Below are 19,805 nucleotides of genomic sequence, written 5' to 3'. Positions count from 1 at the left end.
CAATTAAATGCTTAAAATGTGGGATAGGACTGTAATGGAAAACTACTGTCCTGTAAGAAATAATGAAAGGAAGGGTTTCAGAAAAATCTGGGAAGACTTATATGATCCTGATGTACAGTAAAGTGAGCAGAACCATAAAAACATTGCACACAATAATGATGATGTCTAAATAAAACAACGTTCAAAGACAATTCCAAAGGATCTATGAGGCAAAATGTTATGCACTTCCAGAGAGAAAATAATTAATTCTGACTGCAAACAGAAACACATTTTTCATTTTTTCTTTTTCTTGGTTTTTGTGCATGTATGTTTTCTTTTGTAACATGGCTAATATGGAAATGTTTTGTATAATATTACTTATCTTCTCAATGAGTGAGGTAATGAAGAGAATTTGAAACTCATAATTTTAAAAAATGAATGTCAAAAAAATTCACACAATTGGGAAATATTTAATGAAATAAACAAAAGTTTTTAACGTCCTTTAAATGTTTTTATCCTCTTATCCTTTTTAAATGTTTTAAAATTTAAAATGTTTTTACAAAGAAATATAGTTATTAAAATATTTTTTTTAATTTCACACTGCAAGAAGCACTGATCTATTAAAATATAAGCTTTATGAGCGAAAGAATTTACTTGAATTACATTTTTGCATATTCATGCTGGCAGATTGTATCATGTATAATAAATGTTTGTTAAATTGAACAGGTAGATTTTCTTGTGCAGAAGAATTGTACAGGGACATGTAGGTGGGGCACAATGGATAGAGCCCCAGCCCTGAAATCAGGAAGACTTGAGTTCAAATATGGTCTGACACTTAATACTTCCCAGTTGTGTGACCTTGGGCAAGTCACTTAACCCCAATTGAAGAAGAAGAAGAAGAAGAAGAAGAAGAAGAAGAAAAGAAGAAGAAGAAGAAGAAGAAGAAGAAGAATTGTACATGTTTAACAATATTGGATTACTTGCCTTCTAGGGAAGGGAGTGGTAGGAAGAGAGGGAGAAAAAAAAAAGTGGAACACAAGGTTTTACAAGGGTGATTGTTAAAAAAAAAACTATGCATATGTTTTGAAAATAAAAATTTTTATAAAAAAATAAATTGAACAGAAGGTAAACTGAAATACAAAGACCTAATAACCTAAATGCAAAGCAAGAAACTTGGTGAATGAACAAACTATCCCTGACTTTCTGGCAGAATTAACACTGATACCACTGATTTGGCTAGAATTTTAGAAACAAACATCCACCATTAAGATTCACAGTAAAAACACCTATTGCTACAGAACAAAAAAGTCACGATACAATTGTTTAAATTCTCTAAAAGACAGGTATTTTCTTCCTGCAGGCATTCCATAAAACCTTTAACAGTTTCTAGTTCCTTAACAACAAAAACAATCAGAAACTATAGAGTAGTTAGTTTGTGAGACTCAATTCTAAAATAGTTCTTTTCCTTCAAGCCTTAGTCACTCACCTGCAGAAGATATGTTCACATCCACCTAAGCACACGGGTTCCCTCAGGATATTGATGCTGTTGGAAGAAAGAACAATGTCAATAAGCAGATAGATGCAAGAAGATCATTTTTATCCCTCAGGCATAAATATACCCAACACTCAATCATACCCCATTAGATTTCCCTGGCTTTTAAACACAAGATATTAATGAGGTATACTGCTCAGGTGACTGCTTATTACTCTCTGATGAAAGGTTGGATTAAAAGCTGTCCACAGGATTCCAATGGCAAATCTGATTTATATTGTAAACCTATTATCCAAGCAAAAGTCTAGACTGCCGTTTCTCCATAAATATATGTGACAATAAGAGAGAGGAAAACACATGATATTCAGGATACCATAAATTGACATTAATACTTAAAACCCACTGCTTGCTAGTACTTTGAACTGTCAAGGTAACTCTTTGAAACAGAGATTCTCAAAGATCACACACATAATCCAAAAGACTATCTTCTCCACAGTAACTGAATGTTATAAATAACCAAAATGTCATAAATGTTTATGAAAGTCCACAAAACTTATTCCCAACTTTTAAAAATAATTATTCTTCCTTTCATTCTGCTCTTTCCAATCCTGGCTTCTCTGTATACCTTAGAACTCCTTAAATTTTAATTTTAAGGCTAAAGAGAGGGGAGGTATGTTTTTCAGAAGAGAATGTTGATATTTTATGCATCAGAAATATAATTTGAGCTGAAAAACTGAGAAACTGATCTATGAGATCATAATTTGTGTCAGTCAAAGACAACCATAGTCTATATATGGTACCCATTATTTATTTATATGCCAACAGAGACTCATCAGAAGCAGTTATTCGTTGCTCCCAAAAATCACTGGAGGAGTAAGGGGGAAAATGAGGTACTATCTGAATTTCTTGTTTTTAACCGTGTCCAGCGGGAACCACTGGGGAGAAGCGAGTTGCCTAAACTAAGTCTGAGAAACTGCTTCATAAATAGGTAGGTAGACAGATTGTTGTTTTGGTAGTTGTTCCATTATTTTTTCTATCTTTTCCTACCTTTATGACCCCAGTTGAAGTTTTCTTTACAAAGATCCATTTCCTTCTCCAGTTCATTTTCCAGATGAGGAAATTGAGGAAAAGAGATTAAGCAAGAAAGATCACACAATTAATTAAGTGTCTGAGAATGAATTGTTACTCAAATCCTGATTTTAGGTTTAGCAATCTATCCACTGTGTTGCCCCAAAAAGATGGACATCATAGATGGATAAATTTTGGCTTTATGTAGCCCAAATATTACCCTATATCCCTTTCCCAAACTCTGCTATAGAGCCATCCTTTATACCATCTTTTAGAAAGGGGGAAAAAAAAACTTGAATAAAAAAAAAAAATATCATGGAAGTGGCTCTCTTAGGCAATGAGAGGATCCAATTCAGTTCCAATTGATCAGTGATGAACAGAACCAGCTACACCCAGCGAAAGAACACTGGGAAATGAGTGTGGACAACAACATAGCATTTATACTCTTTCTGTTGTTGTTTGCTTGCATTTTTGTTTTTTTCCCCAGGTTATTTTTACCTTCTTTCTAAATCTGATTTTTCTTGTGCAATAAGTAAAATGTATAAATATATACACATGTTATATTTAAGATATACTTTAAAATGTTTAACATGTGTGAGACTGCCTGCCATCTAGGGAAGGGGGTAGGGGGAAGGAGGGGAAAAGTTGAACAGAAGTGTTTGCAAGGGTCAATGTTGAAAAATTACCCATGCATATGTTCTGTCAATAAAAAACTAATTAAAAAAAAAAGAAAAATAAGGGAAAATGTCAGTAATAACTATATATTATATATATATATATATTAATTGACATGTATAATGTATTCTAAATGTGGCCCTGCCCTTCTTTAAAAGGGGAAATGGTCTTTTCACAGTCCTTCAAGGGTCAAACTTGGCCTTTATAAATTCATAATACTTGGGTTTCAATTGCTTTGTGCTGTTTCCACTTAAATTGTGATGATCTATGTACATACTGTCTTCCAGCTCCCGAGGCTGCACTGCTGACCTATCCTCTGGAAGCTCAGTCCATCCCTCAATTACTTCTCACTTTGGAAGCCCTCCCAGTTCCTGAGATCGCACCTTCTAATTGGCCGGTTCTTCTCAAAGCCTCCAATTTCCAGGACAAAGAGGTGTTCAACACTTTCCTAGATGCCTCCCTCTATTTTACATGGTCCTAGCAGAACTGGGTACTTCCTCCTCTCCTTCATTTTTCAGCTCTCTATTATGTGGCCTTCCCCATTAGATTGTTAGCTCCTCCAGAACAGGGGCAGATTTTGTTTCCCCTTCTATTTATATCTATATATATACATATATATATATATGTATATATATATAGATATATATAGATATATATACTTTAACATAGTGTCTGATTACATAGTAAATATTTAATAAATACCTATTGACTGCATCATTTCATATTATCATATTTATAATGTCTTGTGGTACATTAATATCCTATTTTATATTCATGTATAATTTATTTAGCCAGTCCATAATCGATAGCTATCTATTTTATCTCCAGTTCTTTATTACTGCTAGAAGTGCTACCATAAATATTTTGATATAAATGGAGATTTTCTTTTTGTCAGTAATCTCCTTGGGGTATGTGCTTAGAATATCTGAATCAAAGGGAATGAATATGTTAGCCACTTTATTTGCATAATTCCAAAATGTTTGTTTTGGTAATTCACAGTTCCACCAGCAATGCATTAGTGTACCTGTCTTTCTAAAACCCAGGAGTGAGGCCTTTCAAAACACCTAAATGCATCAGATAATTCTGTTTAAGAAAGTGCCCTATTAAAAACCAAATACGAAGTTATAACATACCACAGGGAGATGGGGGAAAAAACAGAAAAAAAATCCAAGATTCAGGTGAGCATCAAGTTCATTGCTTGCTTTGCTATCCTTAGAACCCTTTAAATATTTACAGCATTATATCCCATTCCCTGTGTATACATATAACATATCAATAAAAAAAATATTTCTGCATCTCTAGAAAGATCAAAAGTGTCACACTGCACATTTTAGTAGCTAAAAGCATTAAAGTGAAATTGAGCTTTTCAGAAGCGGCACAAAAGCGGAGTATACAACCACATTCTCGCTCTCAAGAGATCTAAAAGGGTGTTCACTGACATTATACAAGCCATTACTTTTTAAAAACTCACAATACCTGACTTTTTCTATCACATTTCACTTGATAAAAATGAGCAGTACATATGTCAGATGTCTTTGTGGTCCTGACTAAGTAAAGAACTCTTTTACCCAGACTGACAATACTGAAATATAGGCAACAAATCATTAGTCTGGGAAGTCCACAGATATTTTAAGACATTCTGTATAATTGTTGTTAAGCTTCAGTCATTTACAGTCTTGTTCATGACCCCATTTGGGGTTTTCTTGGCAAAGACACTATAGTGGTTTCCCTTTTCCTTCTCCAGCTCACTTTACATGTGGGGAAACTGAGGCAAATAGTTTCCTGTTTTAAATCACTTGCCTAGCATCACACAGTTAAGAAATGTCTGAAGCCAGATTTAACTCAGGAAGCTAAGTCACTCTAACCACTGAACCACCTCTCTGCCTATTTTTAATAAGCAAAGACCTGAGTTCAAATTCAGCATCGGATATTTACTGTGTGATTCTAGGCAAATCACTTTATCCCTGTTTGTCTCAGTTTCCTCAACTACAAAATGAGCCAGAAAAGGAAATGGCAAACCATTCCAGATTTTTGCAGAGAAAACTCCAAATGGAGTCATAGAGAATCAGCCACAATTGAAAAAAACAGGCTCACCACATCCCGTTTAAAACACAGGGCAGCTAGGTGGCACAATGGATAGAGCACCAGCCCTGAAGTGAGGAGGACCTAAGTTCAAATCCGACCTCAGACACTTAACACTTCCTGGCTGTGTGACTTTGAGCAAGTCACTTAACCCTAATTGCTTGGGGGGGGGGCGGAGAAAAAGAAAAAAAAGGAAAAATATAGTAAGCCTTAGAGTCAAAGAATATGAACAATTTCCAGATGATGAAATTAAAGCCATTTTTACAGTTATATGAAAAAATTCTCTAACTCACTATTGATTAGAGAAATGCAAAATAAAACAACTCTGAGGTATCACCTCACATTTCTCACATTGGCTAAGATGACAGGAAAAGACAGTGATAAATAACTATGGAGATTGAATGTAAATCAACACATGCTTTGTTCATTTTTTTCCTTATTTTTTCTCTTATGATTCTTCCCTTTTATTCTGATTTTTCTCTCCCAACGTGATTCATAAAGTGTGTGCATATGTGTGTCTATATATAATATATATAAATATATGTGTAAATATATACATATATACACAAACATATGTAAATAATTTACATAAAAAGAAACAACAACAAAATCAAACCCATAGTAAGCCCTTTAAGGGGGCAAATATCTGTTCTATTGACACACAGTGCCGGATACATAATGAGTATACCTAAAGGATAATACTATCAAAACTTTACCTGGCATTCTATGACCCACCTCCATATGACCTATTCAACATTCTCTCCTGTTCTTGAACCTTCTCCTTCAAATTACACTATCTGTCCACTATTCTCTCCAAATCTATCGTGTCCACTGCCTATTCCTGGATTTTACTACCCCTGAATGCCATTTCATTCTCCTCCTCCATCCACTAGAGAGCCAAGCCTAATACACAGCACTCCACACCCTGGCCCCCTTTTGCAGAGGAGAATCCTGAAACCCAGGGCAGCGAAACGACTAGTTAAGACAGCAGAGCCAGGATTCAGGCCCCCAGCTGTGCATGCAACAGGCCCTGCCATCTTCTTCAATTTCACCTCTCCTTCAAAATCGGGTTCTAGGCCCGTAAACCACTTCCCTGCCCCTCTTAATCATTCAGCAGGAGGTCTGTGGCTCTAAACTAAATGAGCAATGACTTGCATAACCCTCATAAAGTGTCTCATGTCCGTCCCCCCAGTCGGACAGTACATTCCGGGAGGGCCGGGCCATGTCTTACACACACAGTGCCATGTGCCCATAGCGGCCAGCCAACAAATACTTATTATAATGAATGGAATGGCCAACTAAAGAGCAAAATCAGATTATGATCTGTTCGGTCCAGATGATTGTGAAGGTCACTTCTAATCTGCTAAGATTTCTACTTCTAGCCTAGACATTATTTCAGATCCTTAAAAGAACAACCTCTGGATTTTACATAACAAAGGACATTTACATAACAGGATTTCTATTCCTTGAAAATTCAAGGATTTGGGTTTTTTTTTCTCCTTCTGTCATGATAATTCTATGACATCACAAGCAACTGATGAGAAAAGGTCTCTGCTGTCATAATCCTTTGACATAGAAGAACTAAGCATTGACAAAAATAAGCTTAAGAAAAGAAGGCCCTAATGATATGCAAATTCTCTGCACATGAAAAAGGAGAAGAAAAAAAAGCAAAGTTCTTATTTAGCCAAAACGCTCCTTAACTGGAAGCAAAATTGTTCTTTAGCTATAAGATGCTATTTAATCTAAGAAAAATGATTACATAATGCCTCCCTTTTCAAAGGGTCTCAAGGTATTTAAAACTAGAGTAAATCTCACTGAATCCTGAAATGTACCAAAAAGTTGATTAAAACTAAAAAATGCTCGACAATAAAAAAAAAAATTCCCAAAATGGAAGAAGGGAAAATCAGTGAGGAAGAACACATATTTCAGAGGCAAAAGTTAAGCCTTCTGTTAAGAATGCCAATTTTTGTTTTTATTATTAAGCAATGACTAAAATATCCATGCCTTTGACCCAGAAATTCCATAGTTAGGTTTATACCTAAAGAAATTTATTAAGAATAAAGTGCCCAAACACACTAAAACAATCATGGCAACACTTTTATTGTAACAGCAAAGAACTGTTAGCAATCAAGAAATATACACAAATTATAACAGCATAGATGGAAAGAAAAATACACAAATTTTAAAAAAAGAGCAAAAAGTCAAAGGTTGCAGAATTACAAAGAAAAAACATTACTCCAAAAAAGAAAAAATTCCAAGATACCTCATCCCTTTGCAGACATTGTAGGTCTACAAGGATGGTACATTGCACACATTTTCAGATTTTTGCAATATATTAATCTGTACTGGTTCAATCTGTACTGGTTCTGTTTTTTTTTAACTTTAAAAATATTATTTGTTATTTGAGGTGGCTCTCTGGGAAAGGAAGGGAGAGGAATACTTAAGGGAAATTTCTGTGATGTTAAAAAAATTATTAAAAAAAAAAAAAAGAATGCCCAAAATTCGTAAATCTTGGAAAATCTCATAAAAATGAATAATAAAAATTTTCTTGACTTGTAACTGGGGGAGAAAAAATAAAATTCTATTTAAAAAATAGAGGAAAAATTAAAAGATGAATGCACTTATAAAAATTTTTGGAAGGATTTCCATTTTAGAGATTCAAAAAGATAATTTTAGAAGAATCTCCATTTTAGAGACAAGTTAGATGGCACTGTATAAAATACAAAACTGAAATAGCAGATCCAAGGAAATCAGAAAGGGTTTAGTTATTCAATCTTGAGAATTTTCCTCTAGAAGCAAATGACATTTGGGAAAGGGCTGACTGACTTCCCAAACAGATAAGACACACAAAAGTCCTCCTCACTTAAAGCACTTTTACTAAATACATTTGCATGGTTCTTTCATCACAAAATATTTTTTGATTACCGACTGTATGCAACTTCTGACCAGGGCAAAGGTGAGGACAATGCAGTGTTTATTTAAAAGGCAGTGTCCAGCAGAGATCACAGAAGAAGCACAATTTAGAGAAGAAGCTGGTGTCCTTACAGTTATTAATTTGAAGTTCATGTTCTCCACTTATTTAAGTTGTGGGTCCCTGAACAACCTATTAGAATAAGTTACATCCATCCCGTTACATCCAACTGGATAAGAATATGGGGGTGGGAGTATATGGTATAAAAGGACTGGAAAGGTAAAAGGGGAGTAGGTTTGAATACCAAAGATTTTATATTCAATCTTTAAGAGATAAGGGAGCCAATGAAGTAGGTCTGGGCTTTAGAAAGATTCTTTTGGCAGCTAAGTGGAGGATGGACTGTTTCTGGGAAGGGTGAGCATAATCAAAAGAAAAAACTTCCATAATGGTCTAAAAATTCATTTTAACATCATCAACCCAATTTGAAAAGAACTGTGTTATGCATTGTATAAGAACATAATGGCTTTTATTTTTAAATGGAAAATATCCTTAAAGTATACTGAACTGTATAGTGACTTTGATTGCATTGACGGTGGTATAGTGAAAAGAGCACTAGATGTGGACAAAATTACAGGATCAAAAATTTAGAAAGATTTAGAAGGAAATTTAAAAATATAGTTCAATCTCTTACTTCTACAATCAATACTGGATTTGAATTCTGCTTCTGCTTATGTATTTATTACCTATGTTAGGTAAGCAAGTCATTTTAGTTTTCAATTTGGTGACTGCACTAGATTCCTAAAGCTGATTCAAGGTTCTTAGAACTTAAAAAAATATGTATTTCACTAAATGACCAGAAGGCAATGGAACTCCAAGAATATTTCTTATCCAATCATCATGCCCATTCTGTCTACTTTACTCCCTATTTGCTAGACACTGCCCATCTGCTTGATAAGGATCGCCTTCCTCCCTAATCTCCCTCCACAATTCCAGTTCTAAATCCAGGATTAAATTAACTCTTCCATCCTTATTCACCTTCCCTTTAACTTTAAACCCAAGAACTGGTCATATCCCAAAGCCCATTAAAATCTACCTCATTAAAATGACATTAAAAAGATTTCTTTCATTATTAGATGACCAATTTGTGACTCTTTCCAACAATGAGATGATTCAGGCCAGTTCCATGATCTTGTGATGGAGAGAGCCATCTACACCCAAAGAGGATTGTAGGGACTGAGTATGATCACAATATAACACTTTCATTTCTTTTGTTGTTGTTTAAAAATGCCTTTCTCATGCAAATTAAGACAACTCTGAGATACCACTACACACCTGTCAGATTGGCTAGAATGACAGGGAAAGATAAGGCGGAATGTTGGAGGGGATGTGGGAAAACTGGGAGACTGATACATTGTTGGTGGAATCGTAAATACATCCAGCCATTCTGGAGAATGATTTGGAACTATGCCCCAAAAAACTGTGCATACCCTTTGATCCAGCAAGTGTTACTACTGGGCTTCTATCCCAAAGAAATCATAAAGGGAAAGGAATCTGTACATGCCTGAATGTTTGTGGCAGGCCTCTTTGTAGTGGCCAGAAACTGGAAAGTGATGGAAACTCCCATCAATTGGAGAATGGCTGAATAAATTATGGTATACGAATATTATTGTTTGGTAAGAAATGATCTGCAGGATGATTTCAGAGAAGCCTGGAAAGATTTACATGAACTGAGGCTGAGTGAAATGAGCAGATCCAGGAGATCATTATATACTTCAACAACAATACTATATGATGATCAATTTTGATGGATGTGGCCCTCTTCAACAATGAGATAAACCAAATCAGTTCCAATAAAGCAGTAATTAATTGAATCAGCTACACCCAGCGAAAGAACTCTGGGAGATGACTATGAACCATTACATAGAATTCCCAATCCCTCTATTTTTGCCCGCCTGCATTTTTTATTTCCATCACAGGCTAATTGTACACTATTTCAAAGTCCTATTCTTTTTGTACAGCAAAATAACTGTTTGGACATGTATACATATATTATATTTAACTTGCACTTAAACATATTTAACATGTATTGGTCAACCTGCCGTCTGGGGGAAGGGGCAAAGGGAAGGAGGGGGAAAGCTGGAACAAAAGGTTTTGCAATTGTTAATGCTGAAAAATTACCCATGCATATATCTTGTAAATAAAAAGCTATAATAAAAAAATAAAATAAAATAAAAATGCCTTTCTCAGGATAAATCCCACAGTATGTATTAGAGGAAGATTTTGAACTCAGATCTTTCTGGCTTCAAGTTTTTTTTACTCTATCCACATTGTGCTATCTCTGAAGACAGGTAGTTAAGTGCTGCTGTGTTCAGCATAATACATAATAAATTATTAATATAATTTTTTCTTTCATTTATTCATCCCTTTATTCAGAACCACAACCTTAGAATTAGTTCCATTACTATGAATGCTATCAAACTGTGCATTCCCTTTGATTCATCAGTGTCTCTACTGGGTTTGTATCCCAAAGAGATCTTAAAAAAGGGAAAAGAACCCACATGTGCAGAAATATTTGTAGCAGCCCTTTTTGCAGTGGCAAGGAACTGGAAATTGAGGAGATGCCCATAAATTGGAGAATGGCTGAATAAGTTATGGTATGTGAATGTTATGGAATATTATTGTCATTGACAAGCAAACTGATTTCAAAAAAGCATGAAAAAACATGTACAGATGCTAAGTGAACAGAACCAAGAGAACACTGTACACAGCAACAAGATTATGTGATGATCAATTCTAAAGGACATGACCCTTTTTAACAGTGAGGTGATTCAGGAAAATTCCAATAGATTTATGATGGAGAGAGCCTTCTGCATCCAGAGAGAGCCTATGGAGACTGAATGGGGACCATAACCTAATATTGTCACCTTTTTTATTGTTGTTGGCTTGCTTTTTTTTAATCTTTCTCATTTTTGATCTGATTTTTCTTGTGCAGCATGATAAATGTAGAAATATGTTTAGAAGATTTGCATATGTTTAACATATATTGGATTAGTTGCTGTATTAAGAGAGAAAAATTTGGAACACAAGGTTTTGCAAGGGTAAATGCTGAAAACTATCTTTGCATGTATTTTGAAATAAAAAGCTATTATCAAAAAAAAGTTAAAGTAGTTCCATTAGAAATATTTCAGAGAGAGGGCCAGATGGTAAGAAAGGGAGGATATCAGCAAGTAGAAGCTGAAAAGGCATTAAAAGGGAAAAAAAAAAAAAAAAACCTGCCTCAAAGTCCTGGGTGAATTATAGATAACACTTTACTAATCCATGTAAGAATTACAACAATGTCAGGCATATAAAGCATAGCAACAAACATAGTTATAAGCACAAATAGCAAGAAAAACAGCTGCCAATCATCTATTTTCTAGTAATCCTCAATCAGTAAGGGAAAATGAGTTAAGTATAATGTCTGAGAATCTTTATTCATCAAAACAAAGGGTTCTGAACACCAAAAGCTCTTGAAGGTATATAGCTTTAAAGAGGGGAAGGTTAGAGTCCGTCCAGTTAAATCCTTTTACTGATAACAGGTGAGTTAATAGTGGCCCAAAATTTAAGTGATACTTGAGGTGACAGAGAATGTGACTGAACAGTATAAGATGAGGAATCCAGATGTTAGCAACTGCCCTCTGAGGATTACAGAGTGATTTGTACCCTTTTAGACACTGAGCTAGGATGCAGGGGCTGCCATTTTCTATCTTTGTACACTCAGCACATGATAGATATTTAATAAATGCTTGCTGATTCCAAATTGAGGGGTCTTTGCATTTATTCCAAGAAAGTTCAAAACTGACTCCTGCAATCCCATCCCCCTCCCAGAAAGTCAAAAAGAACAGAAAAGACATCTCAACAGACATCTTAAAGCTACAAAGTGAATGCTGGTTTTCAATGTTGTTATTCTAAAGACAAACAAAAGAACACTGGAAAATTCCCCAAATCACTAAAAGCCAATCAAAAATGCAAATACACACCTAATTATTATAATTCACTAAGTAGCTGTCACAATCTGAATTTACATGAAACCTGGGAAAATACAGTGCTTGTCAAATCCTGCTTCCTTTGGGAACAAACTATTTTTTTCCTCAATGTTCACTAATGTGTTGTTTGTTACCTCTTAAAAAAAAGAATTGGACTGACTTTTTTTTTTCCCCAATATTTTCAAACAGCTCTGGAACTTTTGAGGAGGCCTGGACATATACCATATCAAAAGCCATCTGGCCTAGTAGATTAGTCAACATCATTTTGGAGCCTTAAGTTATTAAAAGTCAAATATATATATATATATATAAAATATAGTGCAACTAGCCAAACACATCTGGTGCTCACAGTGGGGGACAAGGGCTCCAAGGTTTCCATATAAAGAGGGGGTTCAGAGAGTTCTCTCTCCATTTCCCACCAATTACACCACTTTTAGTTTTTCTTTTCATGTGCAAAATTACCATTACCTTATATATGAATAAATGCTATTTCTTAGCAGGTGGAAGGGGTTATGGTGTGTGTGTAATTGATTCACTTTTTTCTATCCCCAACAATTGTATAGTGTCTGGCACATAGTAGGTGCTTAGTAAATGATTCTTCACTTCCTCTACCCCTAAAGACATAGCAAGTTTGTTGATTAAAACTTCTGGACAAGATTTTTTGCAAAACATGACTTCATTCGACACAACTCATTCTCTAGAAAAATGAATATTCCATTGCTTTTCAGCAGAAATATATAAGAATAGCACCAAGTACAATGAATCAATTTTATTTTGAAAAAATATCAATCCACCAGATACGAATGGAATGTATTCTCAAAAGCACTGGTCTGGGAGTTAAATATCAGGGGTGCTACTCTAACTCGGCCTTTTACTTGGTAAGCTCCAGGAGCCTCAGTTTTTTCCACCAATACAATGGAGATGATAATACATATTCATAGGATTAAGTAAAGCAATACATATAAAGAAAGGAATCTTTCATTCCTGAGATAAGGGACTTTTTTGTAAAAACAAATAAGCAATCTATCTCATTAGTATGCAAATTAGCTTTCATCTTTAATAAATGATAAAATTATATGTATAGCAAAAAATTGTTTTAAAATAAATTTCTTTACAATTTATTATCAGTAAATGTTTGATTTGGATAGCTGTTTTTTATCCCCATATAACCCAGGGTTACACAGAAATTTCTCAGGTAAAAAAGGGTTGTAAGTGGAAAAACTTTAAGAAGCCCTGACCTACAATATGTGAAGTACTTATTATTATTATCCCGAATTATTATCTGATCTTGTCTAGGATTTGTATCTCTGTCCAGGTACTCTCTGTAGGCAACATCTCAGGAGAAACTGAAAAAGTCTATTTCCCCCAGTAGAATTTAAAGCATATATAATCAAAGAGTTCTATTTGGGACAGGGATTATCTTTATACCTCAAGTACAGGGCTTCATATCCAAATAAATTCCAGAAGGATCCAAAAATCTATTATCTAGTTTGCAAATTATCTAAACTCCCTACATCTCTTCTACATTCCTTTCTGTTGACCATCAAGAGATGATGAAGTTAGGGGAGAAAAATTTTTTATGTCCTTTCCCCCCCCCCTTCTCATTAACTAACTTGTTTGGGAAGAAGGCCTGAAGGGCTGATTCTACTTGAATCAGAATTCCATGATGGGTCAGTGGAGGACCTGGACGGGTGATTCCTGTTACCCAAACTCCAAGTCAAAATAGCAAATGTACTTCTTTAAAATGGAAGACTCCACTGATGGCTAAACCAATACTTTTCATTCCAGAGGTTATTGGACAAAGATTTACAATATCATGGAGTTTTTGAGTAGAAAAAAATCTTTAAAAACTCATTAGACTAATCCCAACCCCTTTTGCATTTTAAAATGGAAAAAATGGAAGAAATGGAATTGAAAAAAGAAAAAAAGGAAACGGAAATAAATGTCACTAGCTCAAAATCATAACTATTAAGAGTCAAACGACAACGATATTGTATGAGGATGTATTCTGATGGAAGTGGATTTCTATGACAAAGAGACCTGAGTTTCAATGGATAAATGATGGACAGAAACAGCTACACCCAAAGAAGGAACACTGGGAAACAAATGTGAACTATTTGCATTTTTGATTTTCTTCCCGAGTTATTTTTACCTTCTGAATCCAATTCTCCCTGTGCAACAGGAGAACTGTTTGGTTCTGCAAATATGTATTATATCTAGGATATACTGCAACATATTTAACATATATAGGACTGCTTGCCATCTTGGGGGGGGGGAGGGTTGGAGGGAGGGAGGGAAAAAAAACGAAACATAAGCGAGTGCAAGGGATAATGTTGTAAAAAAATTACCCTGGCATGGATTCTGTCAATACAAAGTTATTATTAAATAAAATAAAATTAAAAAAAAAAAAGAGTCAAAAACAAAATGTGCAATTTTTTCCCCCAAATGTCTTCCTATTTCCTCTATATCTATTTGGATATTATTTTAGTATATGAAGAATCATTTACAGGATAATAACAAATTTTATATATATAAAACTTTAAATTAGCTTTATATACACCATTTCAGAGTCTCACAACCACTTCATAAGACAGTGGAGATATTTCCATTTTACAGATAAGGAAAATGGGGTTCTGAAATTTACCTGTGGTCACCCTGGCAATAGGAAGTATCAGATCTGCAAGTCCAGATACTCCACCCATTCCCTCACTAATAAAATGTCTATTCCCTTTTTTAGGGAATATTCATAGTTGTCTAGTTAGTTGGAACCCATTCCCCAAATCCATGTCTCCTTCCCCCACCTTTCCCAAATTAGTGCTTGGGGTTGACAGAGATAAATTTCATATCTTCAAGAATCCTCCAAAGTCCTGCTTCAATAATTTTTTGCCACTAAATCATTTTCTCTAGAGCTGCACTTACTTCTGCTTTATATTCATTCCCAGTATCCCACGAGGGCATGGGAAGAGGGAGAAGAAAGTCCTTTTCCCTAATTTTGGGTAATTTCACCTTCCACCAAAAAAATATCTTTACTTTAGACCTCAAGTCCTGTCCACTGAGTTAGAACCAGCATGATAATAACGTCATCATTCCCCTCTTACAAACCTCCAGCTCTGTCCACCATGGAAGGGCTTTCATCAGGGCCTACAAATAGCTTCTCATTTACCTCCATATCATACTGCCAACATTCCTGACATCATCCTCATATTTCATCTCCCAAAAAACACCTTGGACTGGGAAATTAGGCTTCCTCTTTTATCTGGTCTCACCTCTTAAGAATCCAAGCTCCCCTTAAAAGCTTTGATTTGTAGTCACAAGTTTTATGTTTGTTGATGTTCATTCAGTCCTAAGTCCTGTCAGTCCCATTGGGGTTTTTCTCAAGAGACACATGAGTGATTTGCCATTTCCTTCCCCAGATCATTTTACAGATGAGGAAACTGAGGCAAAAGAGGAAAAGTGATTTGCCCAGAGTCATACAGTTAGTATCTTAGGTTACATCTGAACTCAAGATGATTTTTCCTAATTCCAGGCTTTGTAACTCAGTCCAGAGTTAAGTGCTTCATGATCCACAGTCACAAACCAATAATTGCTTGCTGATTCATTAGTTTATGCAAATATTTCTATTCTTCTCTATAGTCATCATCTTCATTATTTCCTAAAGAACAGTAATATTCATCACAACAAACACACACAAGCAGTTTATCTATCTTCTAGGCATACCTACCCTTAATCATTTTTTTCAGTTTATCCATCTACAATCTAGCTATTATATATGTATCTGTGTGTCCTCTAAAAAGGTCCTTTACTTCTCAGCCTCACTTTCCTAAATTTGTAGAATAAGTAAGTAGCACTAAGGTTTTTTAAGGCCTTTGCTTTCTACAGTATAATAAAAGATATGATGGGCAGAAGATGACCCTGTATAAAAGGAAATTTCAAGTATTTAAATCAAGACTACCACAACTGACTGCTCTCCACCTCTTGCAGGGCATCCCAACAAACACAGAAAAAAGAAACAAGTTTGTGTATTGCAAGAAACTTTTTTCTCTCCAATTATCAAAGCATCTAACACTGTTTTTAAGTTTCCAATTTTCAGCTGGCAAAATCAAAAATCCTCATCTTTCCAAAAGCATAACTAAACCTACCAAAAGGAAGAAAAAAAAAAGTGAAATCAGCCATGTTTCAACAAACCAAGCTTCTCTCTTTGATGCAACAAATTTCTGTGAATAGTTTTTATCTGAAAACCAAAAGGCTTGAACAAAAACCTATCAACATTCACTGGATTCAATTTATTACATTTACTGCTAATTATACTTACATTTTTATAAATATAATATGGTTATATTTGTTGTTATATAATTTAGTGCATTTTAAATTTATTCTAACACAAAACTATTTACTAAAACAAATCCAAGAGAGGCATGGCAATGGTACAGAGGCAAAAAAGTTGACTTTCAAACTCAAGTGCAACACTAGAAATAACAGCACACGGCGGAGCTTCCGTCCCAATCACCAATCAAGCCCACTAAACCCCACCCCCTACCCAAGTGATACAAGAGAGTCCAATGGTTACCCAGCCAACAGCTACTGAGGGCCCTTCGGACCCTCGATTTTCTCCCAGCGCCCTTCCTCCTTCATGCTTTGCTCCTTTTTGAAAATCAAATTCCTGATAGCCCAAATAAAAGAAGTAAAATTTGATAAAATCCAGTGATTGTATCTGCTCTGTATTCATGCATTTGGGTTTTCAGATCAAACAAGAAGCAATCCAACAAGCAAGTTTCTTGGGGGTCCCGGGGGAAGAGGCGCCCTCCGGGCACGTTGTGCAGGGCCCGGGGAGGGGGGGAAGGGGGAGGAAAAGGGGAGGGGGAGGGGCGCTTTTCCGCTTTCCACCCACGCCCCAGGTGTAGGCAGGGGGAGGGGAAGGGGAAGAGGAAGGGGCTGCCGAGAGTTACCAGCGCGAGCAGCGCAACTGCGTCTCCAGCTGTTCCAGGGCCTCACAGCTGTGGGCCCAGACTCCGGTCCCGCTGCCCCCTGCTCCGGCCGGCTGCATGATGGGCTCCGGACACTGCTGGTTCCCGGAGCGGACCCTCAGCGGCGGCTCGCGCTGCATCCCAGCGCCCCAGCACCAGCCACAGGAAACTTCTACGACTGTAGAAACTTCCCGGGCAAAGCCGGGTTGGGGTCCCGCCAGAAGCTGGCAGCCGCGCGCGCGCTCGAAGGAGGGGCGGGGCGCCGAGCGCGGGAAAAGCCTCTGAGGGGGCGGGATAGGGACGGGCCTGGAGACTGAGGTTGACCCCACCCCCATCCCCCCCTCTGCTTCTGGGTAGCAAGGACCAGAGCGCCTTCGGAACCCTGCGGAGGCTGTCACTCTAACACCCTCCCCTCTTCCTTATTTTAAGTGAATGTCTGCGACCGAGTGCACTTGAACTTGACCCTGGAAGCTTTCCAGTTCACCTGACAATGAATGCAAATTATACTACACGTGAAACCGCGAATCTCGGGGTGACGGCTCAATTTCTTCGTCTCCCCCCGCTAAGTCTTAAACGCCAGCTCTAAATGCTAATAAGATTAACCAAAATGTGTCATCTTTAAAGAAGCCGGAAGACACCAAAAACTTTGTGGTTGGATCTTGTTGTTATAAAGGGTGTCTCAAAAAGTCTTCATGCACTTCCTATTTTTAATAAACTTAATTAAAATATAATCTTTAATTAACCTTTAGTACACTTAAAACTTTGTAACTGAATTTGTTATATAGGGATGTCCCAAAAAAGTCTTAGTGCACTTCCTAATTTTAATAAACTTAATTAAAATATAATCTTTAATTAACCTTTAATACACATAAAACTTTTGTAACTGAATTTGTTATACGGGGGTGTCCCAAAACTGAGTACACTCTTAAATTTTAATAAGCTTAATTAAAATGTGTCGTCTTTAAGCTTTAATACAATATAAAACTTCGTGGTTGAATTTTATCATACAAGTGTCTCAGAATTATGTTGTTCCAATTTTTTAAAAAATAAATTTAACTAAAGTATGTAATCTTTCATTAAGCTTTAATACATTTAAAACTTCGTGGCTTAATTTTGTTATACAAGGGTGTCCCAAAAATATTAGTGCAATTCTAATTTTTTTTAATTTAAATTTTTTTTTTTAAGTAAGCTTATTTAACTAAAGTTAAGTAATCTTTCATTAATTATATTGGAGTTTATCCAAAAGTCTTAGTGTGGTTTCAAATTTTGAATTTGTTATATATACAAGGGTGACCTGAATCTCTTAAAGCAATTCTAAATTTGAATAAACTTAATTATGTTTTAATAAACTTAAAACTTTACTTAGACTGTATAAGAAATTCACCTTCCTCATTTCGAAGCTATCCCGTCAGTCTGACTCTCCTTGTGAATTTTTTTGTTTATTTAATAGCTAGAATAATAAGAGTTCATATTTACATAGTACTTTCTATGTGACAGACATTTTACAATTATTTCATTTGATTGGCACAATAAACTCTGAGGTTCTTTTAGTATCTGCATCTTTCAGACAAGGAAGGGAAGGGACTATTTTTTGCCCTTTTTTGTATCCTGAGGACTTAGCATAGAGCCTGGAATGAAGTAGGTATTTAATATTGATTGATTGAGGCAAACTGATTAAATGTCTTGTCCAGAATCTCACAGATAGCAAATATATGAGTCTTAATTTGAACTCAGGTCTTCCTTTCTCTGGATCCAGAGAGGAGAAGGGAAGACCCTCAATATTTCTGACCAAAGCAGGAATGATTTCTATTTTCATTCAATCTGAGTCATAAATGCCCTTTTCTAAGGACCTTGTTTTCTAAATAACCCTCTTTTGGGGGTGGGGTCATTACTGTCATGAATTCCCCTCAAATCCCATCTCTACCTCCAATTAAAAATAAAAGACTCTTTTCTTATAACATATAAACATGATGCAAAACAAATCCATATGTTGGCTAGGTCTAAAAATTTATTCTGTGCCTATTTCATTACCTCTTCATCAGGAGGTAAGTAGCATTCTGGGAGAGGGAAAGTAATCTCCCCTCTCACAAAAATAGTAAACAGGAATAGACCTACAAGCCAGAGTTGTAACTTAAAATGTTAAATAAATGCTAGCTATGATTATTCTTTTCAAGGCTTAAGTTTAAACAGCCTACCTTCTCCCACCCCCATTATGGTTCTTGGACTTTCTGAGGACCAAAGATGCAATTAAAAAAAATTTTTTTTGAAGATTTGAAACTGTTCAAAAAAGTAAGTGGGAATTTTTTTTTTTTTGGGGGGGGGGTTCTCCTTAATTATTATTTTTGTCTTATCAACCTTTGTGAGTAGAGCTGAACTATAAACTGGAACTGGTCAGTTGGAAAACTTTCCTCCTTCCTCCTGAATGGGAATGTTGTAATGTAGCTTGTAGGGTAGACAAAAACGATTTTGAGCTCCCCTGACAATCAGTGATTGTAAGGGTCTTCTGGTATAGGAATGTAGGAATGTTTATTTCCTTAGACTTTAGGGAAGATGGTGATCCTGAGACTCTCTAACCTTAGAGTGCTATTGTTCTAACAAATTGCCAATGA

The 19,805-nt window shown here is 35.8% G+C and overlaps 1 protein-coding gene across 2 annotated transcripts in view; it reads right to left on the bottom strand.

The window, feature by feature from the left end:
• The window catches only part of BARD1 (BRCA1 associated RING domain 1), a 126,209-nt gene extending 108,320 nt beyond the window's left edge, over positions 1-17,889 (bottom strand). For both annotated transcript variants that reach the window (XM_051983611.1, XM_051983612.1), the window contains exons 1-2: positions 17,179-17,889; positions 1,466-1,522 (exon numbers count right to left, since the gene is read on the bottom strand). In XM_051983611.1, the coding sequence (XP_051839571.1) occupies positions 1,466-1,522; positions 17,179-17,531 (410 nt within the window). In that variant the 5' untranslated portion in view covers positions 17,532-17,889. The remainder of the gene's footprint in view (positions 1-1,465; positions 1,523-17,178) is intronic.
• Positions 17,890-19,805: the final 1,916 nt, after the last annotated feature.

This window comes from Antechinus flavipes, chromosome 3 (assembly GCF_016432865.1).
Source record: "Antechinus flavipes isolate AdamAnt ecotype Samford, QLD, Australia chromosome 3, AdamAnt_v2, whole genome shotgun sequence".
NCBI classification, from domain to species: domain Eukaryota; kingdom Metazoa; phylum Chordata; class Mammalia; order Dasyuromorphia; family Dasyuridae; genus Antechinus; species Antechinus flavipes.
The sequence above is the reverse complement of the archived record's forward strand: the minus strand, read 5'-3'. Positions and strand labels throughout refer to the sequence as shown.